The 22,241-nt window shown below is 46.6% G+C and overlaps 1 protein-coding gene across 1 annotated transcript in view; it reads right to left on the reverse strand.

Annotated features, from left to right (window-relative positions):
- Nucleotides 1-22,241, reverse strand: part of Plekhg1 (pleckstrin homology and RhoGEF domain containing G1) — a 194,333-nt gene that overhangs the window by 19,372 nt on the left and 152,720 nt on the right. Inside the window, exons 5-13 of the mRNA XM_070010950.1 lie at nt 20,446-20,515; nt 14,369-14,415; nt 10,899-11,049; nt 9,530-9,661; nt 6,889-7,071; nt 6,702-6,797; nt 6,484-6,570; nt 2,431-2,464; nt 1,609-1,704 (exon numbers count right to left, since the gene is read on the reverse strand). Of these exons, the coding sequence (XP_069867051.1) occupies nt 1,609-1,704; nt 2,431-2,464; nt 6,484-6,570; nt 6,702-6,797; nt 6,889-7,071; nt 9,530-9,661; nt 10,899-11,049; nt 14,369-14,415; nt 20,446-20,515 (896 nt within the window). The remainder of the gene's footprint in view (nt 1-1,608; nt 1,705-2,430; nt 2,465-6,483; nt 6,571-6,701; nt 6,798-6,888; nt 7,072-9,529; nt 9,662-10,898; nt 11,050-14,368; nt 14,416-20,445; nt 20,516-22,241) is intronic.

The following is a 22,241-nucleotide window of genomic DNA, read 5'->3' on the forward strand; positions in this document are numbered from 1 at the left end:
ATGTTAACGAACCAGGAGTCACAAAATCAGAAGGCAAAATGAGATGTTACCAATCTAGTGATTAGCAGGGCGACTTCCTTAGCTTTAACAACCCCAGAAAGACGCCGCAGACTCTCCATACCCCAAACCCAGCCTCCCCAGCCCAACCTGCCCCTTCTTCTCTGTCCATATTACCATTGACCTTTCCCACACAAATTAGGGAGCAAAACGTCCCCTAGATTTATCCATCACCGCCTCGAGTTCTCCTGACAATGGTAAAGCCCTCATTCCTCTTTCCAATCCTTCATTGCCTCTTTCCCAGCCAGCATGGTGGCGGCCTGCCTTCCTTGTCTGCTGCTCACTTCCTGCCCCACACAGAGCCAGACTTCTTTCTCTAAAAGTGAGTATTCTCACCATTCATTGCCTGAAATCTCCCTGTGGCTTGCAAACGTACACCCTCCATGTGGCCTCACCCATACTTGAACCTGTATTGCGCCTTTCCACTGGCTCCAGCTTCACCTGTGTGCCAGCCAGGCCAAGCAGATGTCAGCTCCCTTCCCAGGCGGGCTGGCACAGGCTCAGGGCCTCTGATGGAGAATTCCAGCCTCTTTGGCCCACATTCTACCCAGGCGTAGATTATCTCTCTCTCTTTCTCTCTCTGCCTCTCTCCCTGTTATCTCTCCACAGCTCCATCAGACAGGCTCCGGCGAAGGAAGCCCCATGCTCTCTCTCCCACAAGGAGCTCCTTGCCAGTAGAATCAGATGTGCTTTGTATCCTTAAACCCACAGGGGCAAAGTAGGTGCTCAGAAAGGTGGGTGTGGGTGTGGGTGTGTGCGCGCGCGCGTGCACGCACGCGCGCGCTGGAACTAAGGCTTGAACTCAGGGCCTGGACACTGCCCCTTAGGTTTTTTTGCTTTAGGCTAGTGTGTTACTACTTGAGCCACACTCCATTTCTGTTTTTTTTTTGTTTTTGTTTTTGCCAGTTCTGGGGCTTGAACTCAGGGCCTGGGCACTATCCCTGAGCTTCTTCTGCTCAAGGCTGGCACTCTATCACTAGAGCCACAGCACCACTTCCAGCCTTTTCTGTGTATGTGGTACCGAGGAATCAAACCCAGGGCTTCATGCATGCTAGGCAAACACTCTACCACTGAGCCACATACATTCCCAGTCCACAGCTCTATTTCTAACTTTTTGCTGGTCAGTTGGAGAAAAGAGTCTCACAGACTTTGCTGCCTGAGCTGGCTTTGCACTTTGATCCTCAGCTCTCAGTCTTTTGAGTAGCTAGGATTACAGGCATGAGCCACTGATGCCTGGCTCTTTCCTACGTATTGACTGAAATAAAACCAAGCTCTGGGAGCAGGCTGGGAGAGGACTTTCTTCCTGGATCCTGGCTTGGCAAATGAATGTTGGGCTTGAACAATCCTTGGCATGCATCAGGTGTGTGATACAGCTTCCATTAGCAATAGCAAAGAAACTTTGAAAAACCACACGCAGAGAGGTGCTGTCCCAATCAAAATGAATGTCAGAGTTTCAGTTCCGCGGGGAATGAGCCTTCTCACCAGCCTGAAAGGGAACTTTACATCAAGTCCCTATTTAGCATTATGCTTTGATCACAACATCCTACTTACCAGATTTTCTTCTCAGCCGGTATGGCGTGGCTCCTTCTTTGGAGCCACAAAATGCTTTCGTGTCTCCCTCAGGATTGTAACAGAATCCTGGATGGTCTGGAAAGAAATCAACCATGGAAGAGTAGGCGTGAGATAAGACTTATCTTCAGCCTGCTTTTATCAATCCAGAAATAAATCACCATGGTGGTGGTGGGGGGGGGGGGTGGTAATCTTTAGGACTTCATGCTATAGCAGAAAAACCCTTACCCACCAGGGAGTGGGAGGAGGAGGGATATGAATTTGGGGTGGGCGGAGCTTATTTTGGGTGGCAGAGGAGGTAGGGGAAAGAGGTGACTATGGATGCCTATCTGACACTAGTTGTTGATGCAAACACTTGGACAGCCACTAAGTGGCCCACAGATAAACAAAAAGAATGGATGGAGAAATAAATCAAGGTGCTAGGATGGATTATAATGTGTGCTCTAGTTGTTAAAACCATCAGTAAACTAGGTGATGGTGGCTCACACCTGTAATCCTAGCTACTTAGGAAACAGACCTGAGGAAGGCAGTTTGAAGCCATTCCAGGCAGGAAAAGTGTGAGCATCTGATCCCAGTTAAGCAGCAAAAAGCCAGAGGTGGAGCTATATAGCTCAAGGGGTAGAGCATCAGCATTAAGAAGAAAAACCTAAGGGACAGTATCCAGGGCCTGAGTTCAAGCTCCAGTACGGACTAAAACAACAACAAACCTCTAAAGTAGATAGTGGTTATTTTCTTATAACTGATAGAAAATGTGATAGATACAGATGATAATATTTTTATTCACATTAAAGAAAGAAAACTTACGGATGGAATCCATTTCCAGAATTGCTTGCTTGGCCTGAAAAAAAAAGAAAGAAAATGGAGCTGTAATTACAATGTTCTTTTTTCCCCCTTCTTTTTTAAAGGTATCAGTCCTAAAACAGAGCTTAACCAATTGGAATAAGTGGATCTTTCTATTAAATTTAAAAGGTGCTATTCCCATGATATCCACGAGGTGTCAGTCAACATCTATCTTGAATTAAAGCTATAGGAGGAAGTTGAAAAGAGACCTAAATCAATTTTTAACAGCCAGACATTACTAGACCAGTGATACATTAAAAAAAAAAAATGTTTACAGGGTCCCACTAGGCATTCCTTTGATTTCATAGGAATATATTTTAAATAATATAAAAATGATGATAGCTTTAAAGATGTAAAAACATCTGTTTTAAGTAAAATAGGAAATTATTATAACTTTACTGTAGATAAAGTATATTGAATAAGTATGTTCTCATCACAAGTTGGAACTCTGGAGACAAAAATACAAATGAACTGGAATCTGCATTTGGCCAGGTGTTGGTTGTAAGATTTGGGCGGTGTACTCAGTGTTCATGAACTTCTGTTTGCATTTCTCTAAAACTGGAAGAACAAGATCTGTCTCATAAAGGTGTATTGTCGAGGGCCAGATGAGGAGTTTTAAATACTTAACCCAGTGTGCCTGTGCCCAATAAACTGTAGCTTTTAGGTTGTGGATGCGCCAGCAACCTGGGTGAAATATGTCATGCTGTCTGCTGGAGCTCCATGAACTGCTTGACACAGAGCAGAAAACCATGAGCAGCAGTGCAAGGGACATGTATGTAAGCCAGTCTTCTTTCTTTTTTCTTCTTTTACTTTGTGTGTGTGTGTGTGTGTGTGTGTGTGTGTGTGTGTGTGTGTGTGTGTGTGTGTGTGTGTGTGTGTGTGTGTGTGTGTGTGTGTGTGTGTGTGTGTGTGTGTGTGTGTGTGTGTGTGTGTGTGTGTGTGTGTGTGTTCCAGTACTGGGGCTTGAACTCAGAACTCAAGGCCTCGCCACCTTCCTTAGCTTTTCCGCTCAAGGCTTGCACACCACCATTTCTGTCACACCTCTACTTCCAGCCTTTTGCTTTTTGGTGGTCACCTGGAGAGAAGTCTCAAGGACTTTGCTGCCCAGCCTGGCTTCTAACCATGATCTCAGCCTCCCCAGTAGCTAGGATTACAGATGTAAACCACCAGTCCTGCCCAGCTCCCCGGTCACCTTTTGTACATTCACGGCCTGAGTATAAAACCACGGAACCATGCCTAGAGCCTAGCTTCTTGCTTGTTATATTGGAGATGGAGTCCCATGGGCTTTTCTGCTGAGGCTGGCTTTGAACAGTGACCCTCAGGATCTCAGCCTCTTGAGTAGGTAGGATTATAGTTAGGAGTCACTGGTGATCCTAATTTCTGCCGTATCCAGGCTCACGGCAGACCATTCTGCCATCCACGGGGATATTCGTTCACTCACCCTCCTAGTCCATCTTGGCCCCTTTGTCTCTGATAACTTCTTCCTCAACTCCAAAGTAGTAGCCATGATCGGCATTACCCCAGAACCTCAGCATGCTAGACACGTCCTGCCTCTCCTACTCCAGAATCCCTTCTTCAACTCACTTCCGCATTTTCATCTTTCCGATGTGAATGACTGAGCAAGCTCTCCGGCTCTTCCAGTCCAGGGGCCCTCCCACCAGCTGGGCCTCTGTCCACTCAGCTTCCACTGTGCTGGGCTCGAGCACGTGCCTCCCTGGCCCTGGGAACCACTCGGCATGCTCTGCCCTCTGGAGGTGCCCAGTGCACCCCCCCATGATAGTGCCCATATTACTGAACAGAGCGTGGAGCGGTTTCACGGCACCCATTCACAGTGGCAGCAGCCACAGCTGGGTTTTTTGGTGCCTTTGAGAAAGGATTTGAGTCATCTGGAGTGGTGATTCCATTTTCTCCAGCTCTGAGCCTCGCCTCTTTCCCTGGGGCTCCAACCCCATCTGGCTTCACCCCAGATGACCTCATCTCCCGCGGGTGACCTCAACCTTGGTCTTTCCCCAAGGCTTCCTCGACCCTCCCCTGCCATCTCTGATCTTTCTTTTCCCTAGCTAGGATGTTCCCAACTCTTTCCTAGACTCAGGCCTGGGCCCCTTGTGTGGTGGCTGACGACTGTCACCCCAGCTATGTGGGAGGCTTGGGTTGGGATTGCAATAGGCCGGCCTGCACAAAGCTAAGCAACCAATGAACTCCTATTTCACACATATAGCCTATTTCTTCCATCTCCTCCTACCAGCATCCCTCCTTCCTCCTTCCCACAGCCATTTACCTAACACACAGCAAGTTTTGCTTCTCTCTGGTCTTTCCTCAAACTACCACCTTTCTCTTCATGCCAGTACTGGGGCTTGAACTCGGGGCTTGGGTGCAGTTGCTGAGCTTTTTCCACTCAAGGCTGGTTGGTGCTCTACCACTTCTGACTTTTTACTGGCTAATTGGTGGTAAGGATCTCATTGACTTTCTAGCTGGAGCTGGCTTCACGCCAACATCTTCAGATTTCAGCCTCCCGAAGAGCCAGGATTAGAAGAGACAGGTGTGAGCCACCAGGGCTCAGCCCTGTCTCTTCTTTTCTGAAACTTGTGGAAAGAAAAATAAAAAGTCCACTCTCACCTCCTTTCCCCTTTGCTCTTCCTTCTCCTGTGACCCCTCTCTTTCTGAAGTTGCCAAATGTAAAATCTGTTTTTCCTTTTGAATCTTTTTTTTTTTGAGTAATTTTTTGAGATTAAACAATGTTATTATACAAGTGATGTGCAGAAGGGTTACCATTTTATGTCAGGTAACGAGTCCATTTCTTCTGGATAATGAAACCCTCTTCCCTTGCAGTCTCCCAGCTCTCCCTTAATCTTTTTTGGATCTTGGCAAAACCCTTTCTCCTTCCTTTGTGAGAGTATCTCCCTTTGTGAGCACACTACCACTCCCCCTCTGTTCTCCAAGGCCCCTCCTCTCCTTTCCCCCTCCCCCACTCCTTGCAATTCCCAGGGGGTCCTTCTTTCCATCCTGTCAAATCTTACAGCTGCCATCTCTGGTTCTCCTGATCCTCGGCTCCCAGAACCTGAATTTCCACCTGCACTCAACCTGCAACTGTCCCACCCAACCGGTTCTCCTCTTGGCAGCCAGTCTGGGAACTACAGGCATGGTGCTCATGATGTAGCTCCTGATTCATCCTCAGTCTGTTCCCTCTGCTTGGTGACTGGTCTTTTTTCTTTTTTTTAGTCCTGGGGCTGAACTCAGGGCCTGGGCAATGTCCCTGAGCTTCTTTTGCCCAAAGCTAGCACTCTACTACTTGAACTACAGCACCACTTCTGGCTTTTTCTGTTTATGTGGTACTGAGGAATCAAACCCAGGGCTTCAAGCATGCTAGGCAAGCACTCTACCACTGAGCCACCTTCCCAGCCCTGAATAGATTTTTTTTTTTTTCGGTTGGTTGTGGGGCCTGAACTCTGGGCCGAGGCACTGTCCCTTAGCTCTTCAGCTCAAGGCAAGTGCTCTACCACTTGAACCACAGCACCACTTCCAGCTTTTTCTGCTTCTGTGGTGCTGAGGAATCGAACCCAGGGCCTCATGCATGCTAGGCAAGCACTCTACCACTAAGACACATTCCCAGCCCTGAATAGATCTTTTTAAGACAGATGGTGGGTGTCAGGCTGTATTCCAACCTCTGAAATAGTCTTGTTTGTTTGTTTGTTCGGCTGGTCCTGAGGCTCAAACTCAGGGCCTGGGCACTGTCCCGAGCCCCTTTTCACTCAAGGCTAGCACACTATCACTTGAACCACAGTGCACTTCTGGCTTTTTCTGTGATTCATTGGAGATGAGAATCTCAGGGTCTTTCCTGCCCAGGCTGGCTTCAAACCATGTGTGTGATCCTCAGTGCTGAAGCTCCTGAGCAGCTAGGATTACAGGCACGAGATGCCAGTGCCCAGCTTGAATAATCTTTTGACGCTGGGTCTTGCTTCCGGTCGGGCTGCCTGGCTTGGACTTGCACCTGTCTGCTGACCCCACTCCTTGTCTCACCTTTGCTGGAATCTTCGCAGCATGGTTTTCTAGGATGAGCCTCTTCAGGTGCAGGACCCAGAGGCGCTTCTCTTGCTGGGATTTCGCCTGTGGGGCCAATGTGAACAGAAGACATTGGACAAGTGAAACCCTCAGATAAACTAGGACATGTGTCACGTGGTCTCCTCACCCCCCCTCAGCCCCCGCAAGAGAAGAGGCCAAGACCCTGCTGCTGGTACCTGAACGGTGTGCTGAAGTTTGGGGTTCTTGTAGTGGAAGACGCTGAAGCTGAGCGGCTCCTTGGGTATGACTTCTACCAGCATGAGGTTTCCGCACTGCCGGGGAGACAGAAGGGGTGAACCGGATGCTCAGAGAGCAAGGAAGCAGCTCCCCACCCCGCGGCCCTACATCTGTGTCCACACCGACCAGGATGTGAGCCTTGTAGGCAAACATGTCGTCCCTCTTCTTCGTGATGAGCAGCAGCTTGTCCAGGAGGAAAAGCGTCCTCTCGTTCTTGGCCCTCTGGATGCGAAAGGTCCCCTCGAGCACCAACTCTCCGTAGCTCGTCAGGTCTGGGCCCTTCCAGTTCGTGAGCAAGCTCTGGATCTCCTGTAAGAGACCACGGCGTGTGGGGGTGAGGCAGGGGGCAGAGAGGGGGGCGCCCTGGCGCCTGAGCCCCAAGGATAAATCTGGGTTGACGGGTAGTGGCACTCAAGAGTTATCAGGAGTGAATTGTGTTGGGGTTGAGTTGCTAAGTACTGATTTCCAGGCCTTGATCGTCTCAGGGCCACCAGGATGTGGCCTTGTCCTCAACTTCCTCCTCCTCCTCGAGATAAGAACCTTCAGCATGGCTGGATTGAAAATGTCTTTTCCTCAACTCTGTGTGTGTGTGTGTGTGTGTGTACTGATCTCAGGGCCTTGCATTCTCTCTCTCTCTCTCTCTCTCTCTCTCTCTCTCTCTCTCTCTCTCTCTCTCTCAATCTCTCTCTTTCTCTCTCTCTCGGTGCCAGACCTAGGGCTTGAACTTAGGGCCTGCACACTGTCTCTGAGCTTTTTTGGCCCAAGGCGCTTGCCTTGAGCCACGGCGTCACTTCTGGCTTTTTCTGTGTATGTGGTACTGAGGAATCGAACCCAGGGCTTCATGCATGCTAGACAAGCACTCTACCACTGAGCCACATTCCCAGCCCACAGGGCCTTGCACTCTTGCTTAGCTCTGTCACTCAAGACTGGCACTCTACCATTTTGAGCCACACGGACCATGGACCATATTTTCTCGATCCACTCATCTGCTGCTGGGGACCTCAGCTGATCCCAGCTGTTAAGCACAGTACCACACACAGACTGGTGAGCCTGTGGGATTCTCCCACCAACCAGCAAAGCACAGAAGACAAGGAAATAAAGACGTGTGTGTAGGTTAGCTGAAGAATTCTGGGCCTTTCTGTTTCATCCTGGAGCTAACGTCTGGCCCCATGTATTTCTTCGGCTTTTCAATGGAGATTTTATTTTTATTTATTTATTTATTTTATTTAGCGGAAGTTTGTTTAATTGCATTTGACTGGGAAAGGCTGCCTGAATATGGCTTCAACACTACAAGTCAGGATATGCACCGAGATCCTGGCAGTGAGAAAATTTGTATTCGTCCAAGATGAACATTTACAGCAGCAGACTAGCCTTCTCTTCTTTTCATTCTTCCTTGCACAGATTTATTTATCTTTAAGGTATCTAAAATTAGAGCATGAAGAATGGTCACTGTTCACAGATGTAACTTATTTTTATTTGTAAAGCTTTCCAGGTAATTGGGCTAGCATCAACCCAAAGTTTCTGGGCCTTGGGCTTGTGCTGCTAGGGCTGGATGGGGCCTTCACAATGCTCCCGTCTGTCTGTCTAAACAGGAGGACACGAATGGCAGGCAGGAGATTGTCTCTCAAGTGAAACTTGCCATGGGTCTGGTTTAGCCTCCACTCCCTCCTGGGCCCTGCCTTGACATCTGGCTCTTGTTCTCCATGGCAGGGCAAGAAGTAGTGAGAGAAGAATAAGGTCTCAAGACCCCTTTGTATAACTACTGAAAGATAAAAACACAATTGAAAAAGGAGTGACTAATTTGTATTCATATATGATCAGGCCTTGGGAGATTCAAAATTTCAACTTAGATTAATCAAAAGGGCTATAAGTAAACTATTAGCTTAAAAGTTACAGTACTGGGGCCGGGCATGTGGCTTAGTGGTAGAGTGCTTGCCTAGCATGCATGAAGCCCTGGGTTCGGTTCCTTAGTACCACATAAACAGAAAAAGCCGGAAGTGGCCCTGTGGCTCTGGTGGCAGAGTGCTAGTCTCCAGCAAAAAGAAGCTCAGAGACAGTGCCTAGGGCCTGAGTTCAAGTCCCAGGACTGGCAAAAAAAAATTACAATACTATGAGCTGGGTGCTGGTGACTCACACCTGTAATTGTAGCTACTCAGAAATGAGGATCATGGTTCAAAGCTAGTCAACACAGGAAAGTCTATGAGATTCTTATTTCCAATGAACCACCAAAAATCTGTGGCTCAAGTGGCAGACTTTAGTATACCCAGCCTCTGAGTTCAAGCCCCAGTACCTGCATGTGCGCGCACACACACACACACACACACACACACACACACACACACACACACACACATTATAGTATGAGCCAAGCGCCTGTCATTCTAGCTTTATGAAGGCTGAGATTGAGAGGATCTAGGGAAGACATGTCCATGAGACCTGTCTCCATGTAATGAAGCCGGACACAGTGGCATATGCCTGTTGTCCTACCTAAAATAGGTGGATTGAGATTCAGTGCATGCCTGGGTAGAAAGGGAGGTGTGGTTTGGAGGTGAAGGAACCGCTGAGCCACTCTGAAGCTCTGAGTTCAAACCCCAGTATCCACTAAAACCAAACACACCGATTTTCCACTCAGCTTTGTCTTAAATGGGCACTGCGGCTGTGCCTGGGGTGGGTGTCTGAGCTTCCGCGGGAGAACCGTCAGGAGCTGCCGCCATGTGCGCGGCATCGGCTCAGTGCAGCTCTGTGGTGCAGCCCCGGCCCGGCTCACCTGCAGCCGGATGGCATGCTCGTGTTTCCGTTTCATGTCGTTGATGTGCCAGGCCACACGCTGCATCGTGTCAATGGCATCCAGCACCACCTCGTAGCCCTCTGTGTCCTTGTCCAGGTGAGTTTCTATTTCCTTAAAAAAACAACAACACAAAACAACGAGCTGTCTTCTGTTTTCTCAGATAGCCAGTGAACAAACGGCACCTTTATGTTTGGTGCTTTAAAAAAATGTTTGTGCTCAACACCAGTGGCTCAGGCACACAATCCTCGCTACTCAAGAGGCTGAGATCTGAGGATCAAGATTCAAAGCCAGCCCAGGTAAGAAGGCCTGTGACAGTCTCCAGTGAACCAGCAAAAAGCTGAAATTGGAGCTGTGACTCAAGTGGTAGAGCACCAGCTTTGATCTAAAAGCCAAATGAAAGCATGAAGTAAAAACATGAGGCCCAGTATGGAAAGGAAAGGAAGGAAGGAAGGAAGGAAGGAAGGAAGGAAGGAAGGAAGGAAGGAAGGAAGGAAGGGAAGAGAAAGGAAGAAAAAGGAAGGGGAGAAAGAAGGAAAGAAGAAAGAAAGGAAAGAAGAAAGAGAAAGGAAGAAAAAGGAAGGAATGGAGGAAGGAGGGGGAGAAGGAAGGAAGGTGGTTGGTTGATTGATTGGGGACAGGAATTTCATGGACTTTTCTGCCCAGGCTGGCTTCAAACTGTAATCCTTAGATCTCCACTTCCTGTGTAGCTAGGATTACAGGTGTGAGCCACCAGATCCCAGCTTTATCATCTTCCAAAGAAGCCAAGAAGTGAGAATTTGGGAGCTATGTCTCCTTTTTTGTTACTAAAGCCTCCTTGGATGTTGCACAAGTCATGGGAAAATACTAGAAAGGGAAGAGACTCAGAAGTAATGCTGAGCCCAGCTCAGAGATAGGCCACTATGCTGCTCATCGGTGCCTCTCTGTCCAGCCTCATCTGCTTCCATGTAAGACCCAACCTATGACAAAGCGTCCCCAAATGCCTTCTGAACCCGGGCTCATGGACATAAACCAAACCACAAAAAAGCCTGCTTTTCATTTGGATGCCACTGTCCTGCCCGACACGAGGCGCCCTCAGCCCTGTCACTAGCCGAGCGAACGCTCATCTTTTCACTTAGCTGCCGTAGTTCCACTGCAGGCTCAGCGTATAAATACCTCTGTAATCCCTCAAAGCAGATGAGTCACTTGTCAAGAGTGACTATAAAAATCTCTTCCAGCTGTGCACAGCTTTTCCTGTTTTCTCCCAACCCCCCCCCCCACGCATATGCACACACACGCCTATGCACACACATGCACGCATGCATGCACACACTCCTCACCCTCGGGACAGCTTGATGACAGGCAAACTCACATGCAGGAGGAGATGGTACTTGAGGATCCGCTGCACTGGCTTCAGGAGATAGGACCCTAGAGGCAGCAGGTGCTTCAAAGCTTCTTGGCGCTCCCGGAAGAATTTGGCCAGAATCTTGTCCCTCATGCATTCTGTTAGCACAGCCACTGACCTGCAGAGGGGAGCAAATGGTTTTCACCTCAGTGACACATTTCACTCGGGTATTGGAGATTGTGTGTGTGTGTGTTGTGCGTGTGTGTGTGTGCGTGTGCGTGTGTGTGTGTGTTGTGGGTGTATGTGTGTTGTGCCCACACACATGTTGACACAAGCGTTTAAACTCAGGGCCTGGGTACTATATCTTAGCTTTTTTTCCCTCTAGGCTGGTACTCTACTATTGAGCCACAGTTCCATTTTCAGCTTTTTGGTATTGATTTGGAGATAAAAGTCTCTTAGATTTGTCGCTCAGGCTAGCCTTGAACTCCAATCTTCACATCTCAGATTTCTGAATATTGAGGATTATAGGCATGAGCCACCAGCATCTTGGTTCTTCAGTATCTTATCTTTCTTCAAACTTTCTTCCTTTTTTCTTTCTTTCTTTCTTTCTTTCTTCCTTCCTTCCCTTTCCTTCCTTTTCTTTTCGCTAGTATCAGGGTTTGAACTCGAGGCCTTATGCTTGCTTATTTTGCCTGTTCAGCTTGTTCTCTACCACACAAGCCATGCCCCCAGCCCTGCTTTTTGCTGGTTATAAGTGTACCTTCAGACAGCTTGGCATTGAAAGAATGCTTATATCTTACACATAAAGCCAGATAATGGGCTTAGGCAGTCTCAGACACTCTTACATAAAATCTTATGATCTCACAACTTAGGAGGAGCAGGGCAAAGATTTCTCATCTCCACATGACTAATAACATTTCAAAGATTAAGAAAACTAAACCAAGTAACAAAGTAGAACTGCTTAGAAAGAAGTTAAATGGAAGTCCCATAATTAAACCCTTTGAGTCCCTTTTGGAACCATCTGTGTTGAGAAATATCTGCACAGACTGACTTATTTCTTCCTTGAGTCCAGAGTTTGCAACTCAATCATGTGACCTGGGAATGTAAAAGAAAAAAAAATGTTCTTTATAGAGTCTAACTCTGCTGTCCAGTAGCTCCTTGGCCAGCTTCAGTCTTACTCAAGAACTAGAACCTTCTACAAACTGGGAGCCAGAGGAGCTCCAAGTTCCCAGAAGGCACCTGAGGGCAATGACCTGACCCTATTGCTGTCCTTCCCCGGGGGGGGGGGGGCGGGGGGAGGAGGGAGGAGGGGCTGATGCCTCTTCACTGGGAAATCACTGGGTGTGGCTGGCATGAAGGAAGAGATGCCTGCAAAGTGTGCCCGCCACAGCTGGGACCACCAGCCAGATCCGAAGTGGGGAGGAAACTGTCCCACAGGCTGTGACAGCTGTCACTCTTCACTTGTGAAACAGGGGACCTGGGGAATCTCAGAGCATTGGGGCTGGAGACAGGGGCCCTATTTCATATTTGGAGGTCTCATGTTCTCTGAGCATGTGAGCGATTCCCCGTTCCTTCTTCACAAAGAACACCTGAGCTCTGAGAATACAGCTTTCTTCCTGGGCAGACTCAAAGTGGAATAGAAAGAACCATTTCTTCAGAGAAGTGCCCGTGACTGAGATGACCAGTCCTGCCCTTGTACGGCTCTGGTTCCTTGGTCACAGGGCACTGACTTTGTTATCTACTCATTTACACTTATTTAGTTAATTGTTCCAATATCTTTTTTTGTGTGTTTGTCAGTACCAGGGTTTGAACTCAGGGCTTATCACTTGCTTGGCTTGTTTGCTCAGCTGGCATTCTACCACCAGAGCCACAACTTTGGCCCTGTTTTTTTTGCTGGTTATTTTTTGGAGATGGAATTTTGTCAACGTTCATGCCCAGGCTGGTCATAAACCAAGATTCTCCAGATCTCAGCCTCCTGAATAGTTAAGATTATGGGCATGAGCCACTGGTGCTAGTATCAAGCGTCCAATAAATACCTTTTCATAAGTCAAATTTCTTTCCCTTCTCTTCCCTTCCTTTCCCTTTCTTTTCTTTCTTTCCCTTCCCTTTCCCCTTCTCCTTTCCTTTTCACTTCTGCTAGTACCAGGGTTTGAACTCAGGGCCTACGCTTGCTCTGTGGGGGCTCTACTACTTTAAGCCATGCCTCCAGTCTCTTTTGATTTTATTTTTCAATTAGGTTCTCAAGTTGGTGCCAGCAGCAAGTCACCCTACAACATATGCCTCCAATGTGGGATTATAAATGTGAACCACCACGGCCAACATGTTGGTTGAGATGGCTTCTCATAGACTTTTTGCCTTGGCTGGCTTTGAACCCCATCTTCCTGATTTCACCTCCTGGGTGGCTGGAATTACAGGTATGTATCACCACACTTAGCAGAAAATTGGAATTAGGTAATTCTATAAGTTTATGTAAAGGAGTTATTCCTTCAAGTGATATGTTTGCAACAAAGTGTACATAGTCATCATCTCTCCAAACAGTCCCTCCATGAGTGCTGAATCTGATAATCAGGTCTAGAATTTGTTGAGTCTTCAGAGTTGGAATATGTTTCCCCTCCCTCGAGGAAGGGTGTGGAGTCAGCCAGGGGGGGCTGACGGATTTCTCTGAATTACGGGGTGGGGCCTGCTGGGTTAGGTTGAGAGGTGGTGTGATTTCATTGGGACATCCTACAATTTGCAGTTAGCATCAGCACTGAAATGAAGAAATGCTTCAGGAGAGAAAATGACTCAAGTGAAACTGCAAACCCCAGGCATGTCCACAGCAAGAGTGTGACAAGGATACAGATAGGCGTGCAGGTCCCCCTCCCCCACTTTCAGTCCTAGGGCTTGAACTCAGTGCCTGGGTGCTGCTCCTGACCTTTTTTGCTCAGGGCTAGTGCTCTGACACTTAAGTTACAGCTCTACTTCCAGCTTTTTGGTGGTTAGTTGGAGATAGAGAGTCTCAGATTTTCCTGCCCTGGCTGGCTTTGAATCATAATCCTCAGATCTCAGCCTCCTGAGCAGCATGAGCCACCAGCTCAACTTCTCTTTCAATTTTTTTGTAAGAGAAATCTGGGAAAAGCAGAGCCCACCACATAAATCACCACGGCACAAACCTGACCACTTGTTAGGAGGATGGGACTAAAATCCTTCAATGGAAAGCATTTGTTATCAGTGGACTGGGCCTCTGGCTTCAAGGGCCTTGAATACAAATTGGCTTTCAGGGCCATTCCTGACCTTCCCCCTCTGACAGGGGTTCAGGGCTCAGCCTGTAGACCTTTCTCTCTAAGGTGTTCCACTACCCTGGGTCCCCTGTAGTCTTTTTTTTTTTTTTTTCTTTTTAGCAAGTTTTGCATTTCCCATACTTTTTCAGAACTCCTGGGAACACGAACAGGGAACCTACTAACTTAAAATCCCACTGATCCGAAGTGACCTTGAACCTCCTCATCCATCATCCATACCTTGGGTAGTTGGTGCAATACTGGGTATAAATGTGGAACTCTTCACTCTGCAAGGAAACATGAGAGACTTTTATAAACAGAAAAAAGAAGCCCAAATATAGCAAAATTTATTTTAAAAAAAGAAATAGCACTCAGGCCTTTAAAATTTATTTCTCCAATCCCTCCAGCCTGTCTCCTGAGCGTCTGGAGGAGTCAAACCCATGCACCTCAACTCATCTGGGGCTAAGAAAACCTTTACAGAACATCTGCTTTGATCCAGTGAATCTGAAGATGAATGGGAAGACACAGAAAATGAACTTTATTTCTGGCCCGGGTGCTCTGCTGGATGAAGGAAATAGAAGTGGCATCTTCCACGTCCAGCAGTCAGGGCACTGCGCATGTGCAGGGACTCACTCTCAATGCTGTATCTGCGCATGTGCAGGGACTCACTCTCAATGCTGTATCTGCGCATGTGCAGGGATTCAGTCTCAAGGCTGTATCTGCACATGTGCAGGGACTCCAAGGCTGTATCTGCGCATGTGCAGGGACTCAGTCTGAAGGCTGTATCTGCACAGCTGCTCTGCCTGCCGGGGTCCCGCCTTCCTGTCCTGTGCCCTGTGCCTGATTTTAGGCAGATTCCAGCCTGGGATTCTTCCCAGGGGCCTAACTTCCTTGAGTCCCTGGCTGAGCCAATGGCTCCCACTCTGGGCTTCCATCACACTCAATACTGACTGACCTCTCTGACCAAAGGAGAGTGGTATTTCTGTTCATCTGTCGGTCTCCACACTGAGAACAGTCCTTTCAGGGCAGGGAGCGCATGGCGTTCTGGCTCACAGTGGTGGTGGTGGTAGTGGTGGTGAACTCAGAGCCTGGGCACTCTCCTTGAGCTCTTTTGATCAAGGCTCATGCTCACCACTTTGAGTCACAGCTCCATTTCTGGTTTTTGAGTGGTTAACTGGAGATAAGAGTCTTATGGGGACTTTCCTGCCTCGGCTGGCTTCAAACCACAATCCTCAGATCTCAGCCTCCTGAGTAGCTAGGATTACAGGCATGAGCCACCAGCACCCAGCTCACAGTGATTTTATGCCTTTCTTTCTTTTTCTTCTCATTCTTGGTTATTTTATTTATTGTGCTATTTTGGGGCTAGAACTCAGGGTCTCACACTTTCCTTAGCTTTATCTCTTGAGGCTGGTGCTCTACCACTTAAGCCACATCACCACTTCCAGCTTTTTGCTAGTTAATTAGAGATAAGAGTCTCATAGACTTTCCTGCCCTGGCTGGCTTTGAACGGTGATCCTCAGATCTCAGCCTGCTGAGTATCTACGTTCACAGGTATGAGGCACAGGCCCCCTGTCTGTCTGAGCTATCCCAGTTCACTAGTGAGAGTGCTTGATTCCTGGGGTCCCCAACATTTGAAACCATTCACACAACTCATCATGCATAGGGCTTCAAACAAATCTAAATCAATTGCCAACTTTTTATACAGTAGAAGATACAAACAGTGATCTCTGGCTTCTGAAAAAAGTGTAGGATGTAGACGCCCCGATCTGGCAACTCACCCCACAAATGCCATCCCTGGCACTGACTTTACACCTGTCGACTCTAGAAGTCAGCCTTGGCTCCAGGAAGGAGAAAGGCAAAGCGATCAGCTGAGATCTTTTAGGGAGAGAGCATGAGGTTGGGGCCTTTCCCCCTTGCTCATGCTTGCTCAGCCCCCTGTTCCTCTTTCCTGTCCCTGGTGGTACTCAGCTTGGGGTTGAGCAGTTTGGAGCTGCCTTTCCTGACTCACTATGGCCCCGCCCCTTTCTCTTCTGCAGGGGTGGGGGCTGAGCTCTACCCCAGCCCCTTCGGCTGCCTTTCCTTACACCGTGGGACCTTAGGAGTCCCTGCCAAATTAAAAACACAGGCCTGTATGACAGTATGTTTTGGTTGTGTCACAGGGTTCACCTACCCACCTGTCTTCCTATCAAGGCCACCAGACAGCTGAACAATCAGATTTTGCAACATCATGGCTCGATTCCTATCTGGGAGATCTGGATTTGAATCAGCTGCCTAGCCTGAGTGGAAAATCCAATGCAGGTGGGGCCTCAGATGTGTTAAGCTCGGTGGACTTTACAAATCCTGGCTGTACACAAAACCCAACAGCTTCTCAGCTGACCAATGCTTAAGTGTCACTCACGATTATCTCTGCCACCCCTATCCCTTTTACATACATGGGGAACCATACTGTCTCGATTAGAAGAAAAACAGATATTGCCTTCTAGTTAGTTGACTCCTTCAAACTGTAATTCAAGGTGCAGAAGTGAGACACTGCACACCTGCTCTGTTTCTGACCTGAGCTGCTTCACTCCTCCCTAGGGAACCTGGTAGTTTCCCCCTCCTCTCCCCCCCTGTTTCCCGCCTCCACTCCCAGGAGGCCACCATGCTGATTCCGAACTTAGTGTGGACACCTGACCTACACAGTGCATTGCCACCCACAACTTCTGGATGCCTGTGCCCCTCCCACCTCAGCCTTCTGAGTAGCTGGGATTACAGGTGTGCACCATCATGCCTTTCCAGACACTTAATGATGGAAGACTGAAACCATAAGCTACTCAGGGCTGACTGAGCACACAGGGTACTCATGGAAGAGACAATACAGTGAAGGCACCACCGTCCTCTCCCTCTCCCTCATACTTTTGACTCCTGGGAAAATTTTTTTCTTAGACACTGAGTCTATGAGGAGTGTATGGAGATGGTGACATTGATTCGAATTGACTCTAGTGACAGGAATATCCCTAACTGGTGAGGATATGGCCAGTTATGTGGGTGGGGTGTGTGTGCATGGAGAACACACACACTCATGTGTGTACACGCATGGATATGAGAGCCCATTCACCTGAAAGCAGAGAGGTAGACACAGGCAGGGGCTGAGCAGTGAGGGACAGGAAGGGACGGGGAGGAGGAGTTGGGATCTGAAGACTCAGAGTCTCCCTCCCACATACTGCTGAGGATCAGCTGCTTGCTGACAGTCAACGAGAGGCCTGGGCACAAGGGTGGAGGTAAAGGCAGTGTATACAGACAGTACTTCCAGAGGCCTGGGAGCAGACCTGTGTCTGTGGGAGCAGCTTGGCCTGCCTTGGATAGATCTCATATCTGTCAAAACTGCCTGTTCCAGGGCTGGGAAGGTGGCTCAGTGGTAGAGAGCTTGCCTTTGCATGCCTGAGGCCGTGGGTTCAATTCCTCAGCACCACATAAGAAAAAAGCCGTAAGTGGTGCTGTGGCTCAAGAGGTAGAGCGCTAGCCTTGAGCTGAAGAGCTGAGGGACAGCGCCCAGGCCCAGAGTTCAGGCCCCATGACCGGACCCCCCCCCCAAAAAAAAGCCAAAAAACCCAAACAAAACCTGCCTGTTCCTTGTTGTCCTGTGAGTAGTAGGTAAGAAACAATAGTATTCCACTTTCCTCTGTGAGGGTTTCCTTAACCATACATATAGATAGCCACAAAAGCAAGCTAGGTCACGTCTGGTAAGATAGCTTAGTGGTACATTGCTTGCCTAGTACGCTCAAGGCCCTGGGTTCGATCCTTAGTGCCTCCCACACACAAATACACACAAAAGAGAAAAAAAAGTCAACCAGGTCAAAGATGAATCTCTGCGTAAGCCCCAGTGATCCAGATAAAAGCAGAAGTCAAGGGCCAACTTTACTTCTTTCACTAATGATCTCTCAATTAAAGCAATTTTCCATTGCTTCCAGAGTGGAGCAGAGCAGCTGGTGATGGTTCAGAAAAACATAACTTCTTCTAAATTTCAGGGTGCTGAGTGACGAGTGGGCCGGGTCGAGCCCCCCCTCACCCCCTCCACTCCCTGCTCCTGTGTGAAGTGGGGGCGCTCAAGTCGCTTCTAATTAAACTTGGCAACATTACAATGAAAAAAAACACACACACACACACAAGATCTGGGAGTTGGCAGGGAGGCATATAAACAAACTTTTATGTGAATAATTAAACCTGAGTGAAGTGGAGGCTGGAACATCTTTAATCAGCTTGGGATTACAGCTACCAGCAAAAGGCAAATGTTTCGAAAGCTTCGGCCTTGTTTATGGGCTGTGGTTATCCGACCATGCCTTCTGTGATACACTTGGACTATCTTTTTGCTGCTGCTCCCTTTCCCATTTGCCTTTTCTTTCTCACATTCCTAGCCTATAGGACAATCAGTTACCCGACAAACAACTTGGGAAAAGAATGTGTGGGTATAAGCATGTGTGCACAAAATTTTCCCATGTAAAACATACATAAACATATGCAAAAGTCAGGAAAGGTCATATGCAAGCCTGTGGATTGCCTTTAAGGACTTCAGCAAAACCCAGAGAGTTTTGATGTTTGGATTCAACAACACTGGATGGACCCGAAGCCATTAGCACTGAGCATTTGGACCAGAAGGAGATTCATGTTCTGTGCTTCCATTGGACTCTGGGCTCTTAATGAGGTGCTAATTCCTAGTGGGTCCCAAAGCATCATCCTGAGCTTTGCTCTTAACCTGTGTCCATTTCAAACTTTTATATATATGTAGAAAGTACAATGAAGTTTGGTTGCCAAACAGCTCCAGCTAGCAGTTTTCTAGCTGTTGAATTTTTAAGAGAAACAAGGTAGGGTTCTATGTGTACCAGACAGCAAGTTGAGAAAGTACTGTTGTCAAGGACATGGGAGATTCCGTAGAACACTCTCTTCTTCCAAGTTCACTACAAGAACAACTGCCATTTAAGTCTGCAAAGGTAATTCCATTCCTTATATTTTTCTAAGACATCCATGTAGCTTAAGAAAAATAGAGGAGCCGAGTGTCAGTGGCTCACACATAGAATCCTAGCTATTCAGGAGGCTGAGATCTGAAGATTGTGGTTCAAAGCCAATCTAGGCAGACAAATCTAAGAGATTCTTATTTTCAGTTAACTAGTAAACAGCAGAAATGAGGCTGTGGCTCAAGTGGTAGAGCACCAGCCTTGAGCAAAAAAAAAAAAAAAAAAAAAAAAAAAAGCCAAAGCAGAGCACAAGGCCTTGAGTTCAAGAATCAGTACTGGCATGGAAACAAAGACAGAAATAAAGGCAAGTTGGGCTACAGTTTTTTTAAGATACAGGAAATGAATTCTGCTTCTCTTTATCCCTCCAAAGATGTAAATAGACACAGGTTGGTACCATATGTGTTATATACAAAGTATTTAGATTTGAATGGACTTTTGTAACTTGGTCAGTAGAATTTCATATTTCTTCCTATTTCTTTTTTAACATAATATTTTTTATTGTGAAAATACTGTACAGAGGAGTTGCAATTACATGGGCAAGATAATGAGTACATTTCTTATCAAGCATTGTTGCCTCCTCCTTTGTTTCCCCTTCCTATCCCTTCCCATCTTCCCCACTTTCCCCGCCCCCCCCAAAGTTGTAAAGTTTGTTTTTCAACATAACGACTTGTACATCTCTTGTTGCAATGGGTCTACCTGTATCCCTATTTAAATGATTTGTTTTTTTTCCCTTCCCCTCCACAAATTATACCAACATCAAATACAGTGAAAGCAGGGGTTATATCGTGAGGAGGGACATACAAAGCAACAAAGAAATCATCTTATAAATATGTTAGAAACAATCACATGAAAGAAAAAAAACATTTGAATACTTATCTTGGGGTTCGTTTCGCCTAACATCAACTTATCTGGCCTTTTCTGCTTGTCTCAGGCATATACTAGCTATTGCAAATAAGGGAAACCATGGGGCCTATGTTTCTTTGGGCCTGGCTTACTTTCTTCCTATTTCTAACATTATTCTTACTTTTAAAGCTCAAGTCTTTCCTAGGAGAAAGTGACATTATTCAACTACTACAGAAGTTCTGGAACAACTATTATGTTAGCATCTCCCTTTTTCCATACTAGTATATTTTTCTCTTTGCTACTGGAAGAAAAAAAAAACCCAACCTCCAACATGCAAAAACAAAACAAAGGAAAAAAAAAATCCAAAGAGGTAATGGCTGGCTTCATCCAATAGAAGTAAGCTAGTTGTTCTAACTTAAATGGAAAACAACCTGTAATCGCTATCTGTCTTGGTGGATCTAGAGAAAAATGAACCCTACTTACCTTGGACACAAAGCATTCTGCTATAGCCACAGGATCATTTTCACAGTTTTCCAAGTCCTGCAGAAGTTCACTAACAAAAAAGAACAAGAGCCAGGAAGTATTAGATGATAGTCTTTTGGTTGAGGACATTTTATATCACTTCAAGGTTCAAACATTTCTCATGATATTCACAAAGAATCATATTTGATAACTGAAGGTCTATTGTCATCATATCCAAGGCTTGGAGAAGGGATTTATTCAACGGCCTGGTAGAGCAGGGGTTTGGACACAGGCTGACCAGTAACTCCCAGCAGACACCAGCCCTGCCTAACACTGAAGCTTTTTGGAAGGTTGACACCAGTTTCCTGAATGCATACACATATTCATTCATCAGACTGCTGCCTAGGTAAGTCAGGGCACTGAAAGAATAACATGTTCAAATCACACTAACATATCTAAGATCAACAGAGATGGTACTTTACAAAAAAGCTATGCTGGGTGAGGAAATGGCTCTCTTGTCAGTGGACATTAGATTTTAGTGGAAGTATTATTATTGTAAGCGACTGCATAGTATTTCCTTGTGTGGATATACAACAATTTATTTAACCAATCTACCATTGCTGAATAATAATAACAGTAGTAATAATAATAATATAGTGGAAATCATTGAAAATTATGAAACAGAATTGATGTAAACAAAAGCAGTAGAAATCCATAAACTTCACTTAGGGAAGAGAGAAAAGGAAAGAAGAAGAAATGAGGGAGGGAGGGAGGAAAGAAATGACTAATATCAGAAATCAATTTGTGTGTGTGTGTGTGTGTGTGTGTGTGTGTGTGTGTGTGTGTGTGTGATCTCTAACGTGAACTTGAAGGCAGGAACTAAATGACCTTGAAGGTTTTACTGCTCTACATTGAACAAGGATCAGGCAAGGGCCTTTTCCCTCTGGTCTGCTGGATTTTAAGCAGTACTGCAGGACTTCTTCTTCCCACCACTCACAGGTCATTGTGATTTGTGATACCCATGGAGACACAGGACACGTGGGAATGAATGGAAAGTGTCCCATTGGGTTTGCTGATACACTGGCACTGACATGACAGGCGACAGGAGCCCATGGGTAAAAAGATTCCTACCATTGTGAAGAAGATGGAGACACTGAATGGTAAGGGATGTTCTGAGAAAGAGGATGGTGCTCTCCCTTCCTCAGTTATAGATTGTTTATCATGAACTTCCCAAATCACATGGCTCAAGGCGTTCTTTCTTTTGTTTTTATCTTAGCCTGTTCTGTAAAGATTTGCCTCTCAAACAAAAGTAGCTGCACTATCCTTCAAGGCATTGTTCTTCACTCCTTGATCATGTGACACATTTCCATGGTTATACCCACAATGGCATTCAGTGCTATACCACTAGACCCAGGTCAGTTTCCCCCACAGCAATGACCCGCACAGGTATACTGAATCAGACAAAGAGCTGATGAAGAAAGGAAAGTTTTACTCAGATCTTTTGAGGAAAGATGAAAAGTCTGATCATTTTAATCTGTGAAGAAATAATTGAAACGTAAGAATTCAATCTGGATGAATAGTCTTTATTACTCTTCCTTTTAAAAGATGGGTTCAAAAGATAGTTTAGATAACTTTTCTCTATTCCAAGAGAGGTTGGTGTTTCTTCTTTGGATTGCAGCAAGGAAAGGTTTTAGGAGTTTGGAGGGCTGGCTGGAATGAAGGAAAGTGGTTTCTTGCAACTACCCTGATGACCTGACTACTTCAAGATTTATTCCAAACCAGAGACTTAAATTTCTAAGCTTGCATAGAGATTAGAG

This window comes from Dipodomys merriami, unplaced genomic scaffold, assembly GCF_024711535.1.
Source record: "Dipodomys merriami isolate MVZ:Mamm:240054 unplaced genomic scaffold, mDipMer1.0.p SCAF_8, whole genome shotgun sequence".
NCBI classification, from domain to species: Eukaryota; Metazoa; Chordata; class Mammalia; order Rodentia; family Heteromyidae; genus Dipodomys; species Dipodomys merriami.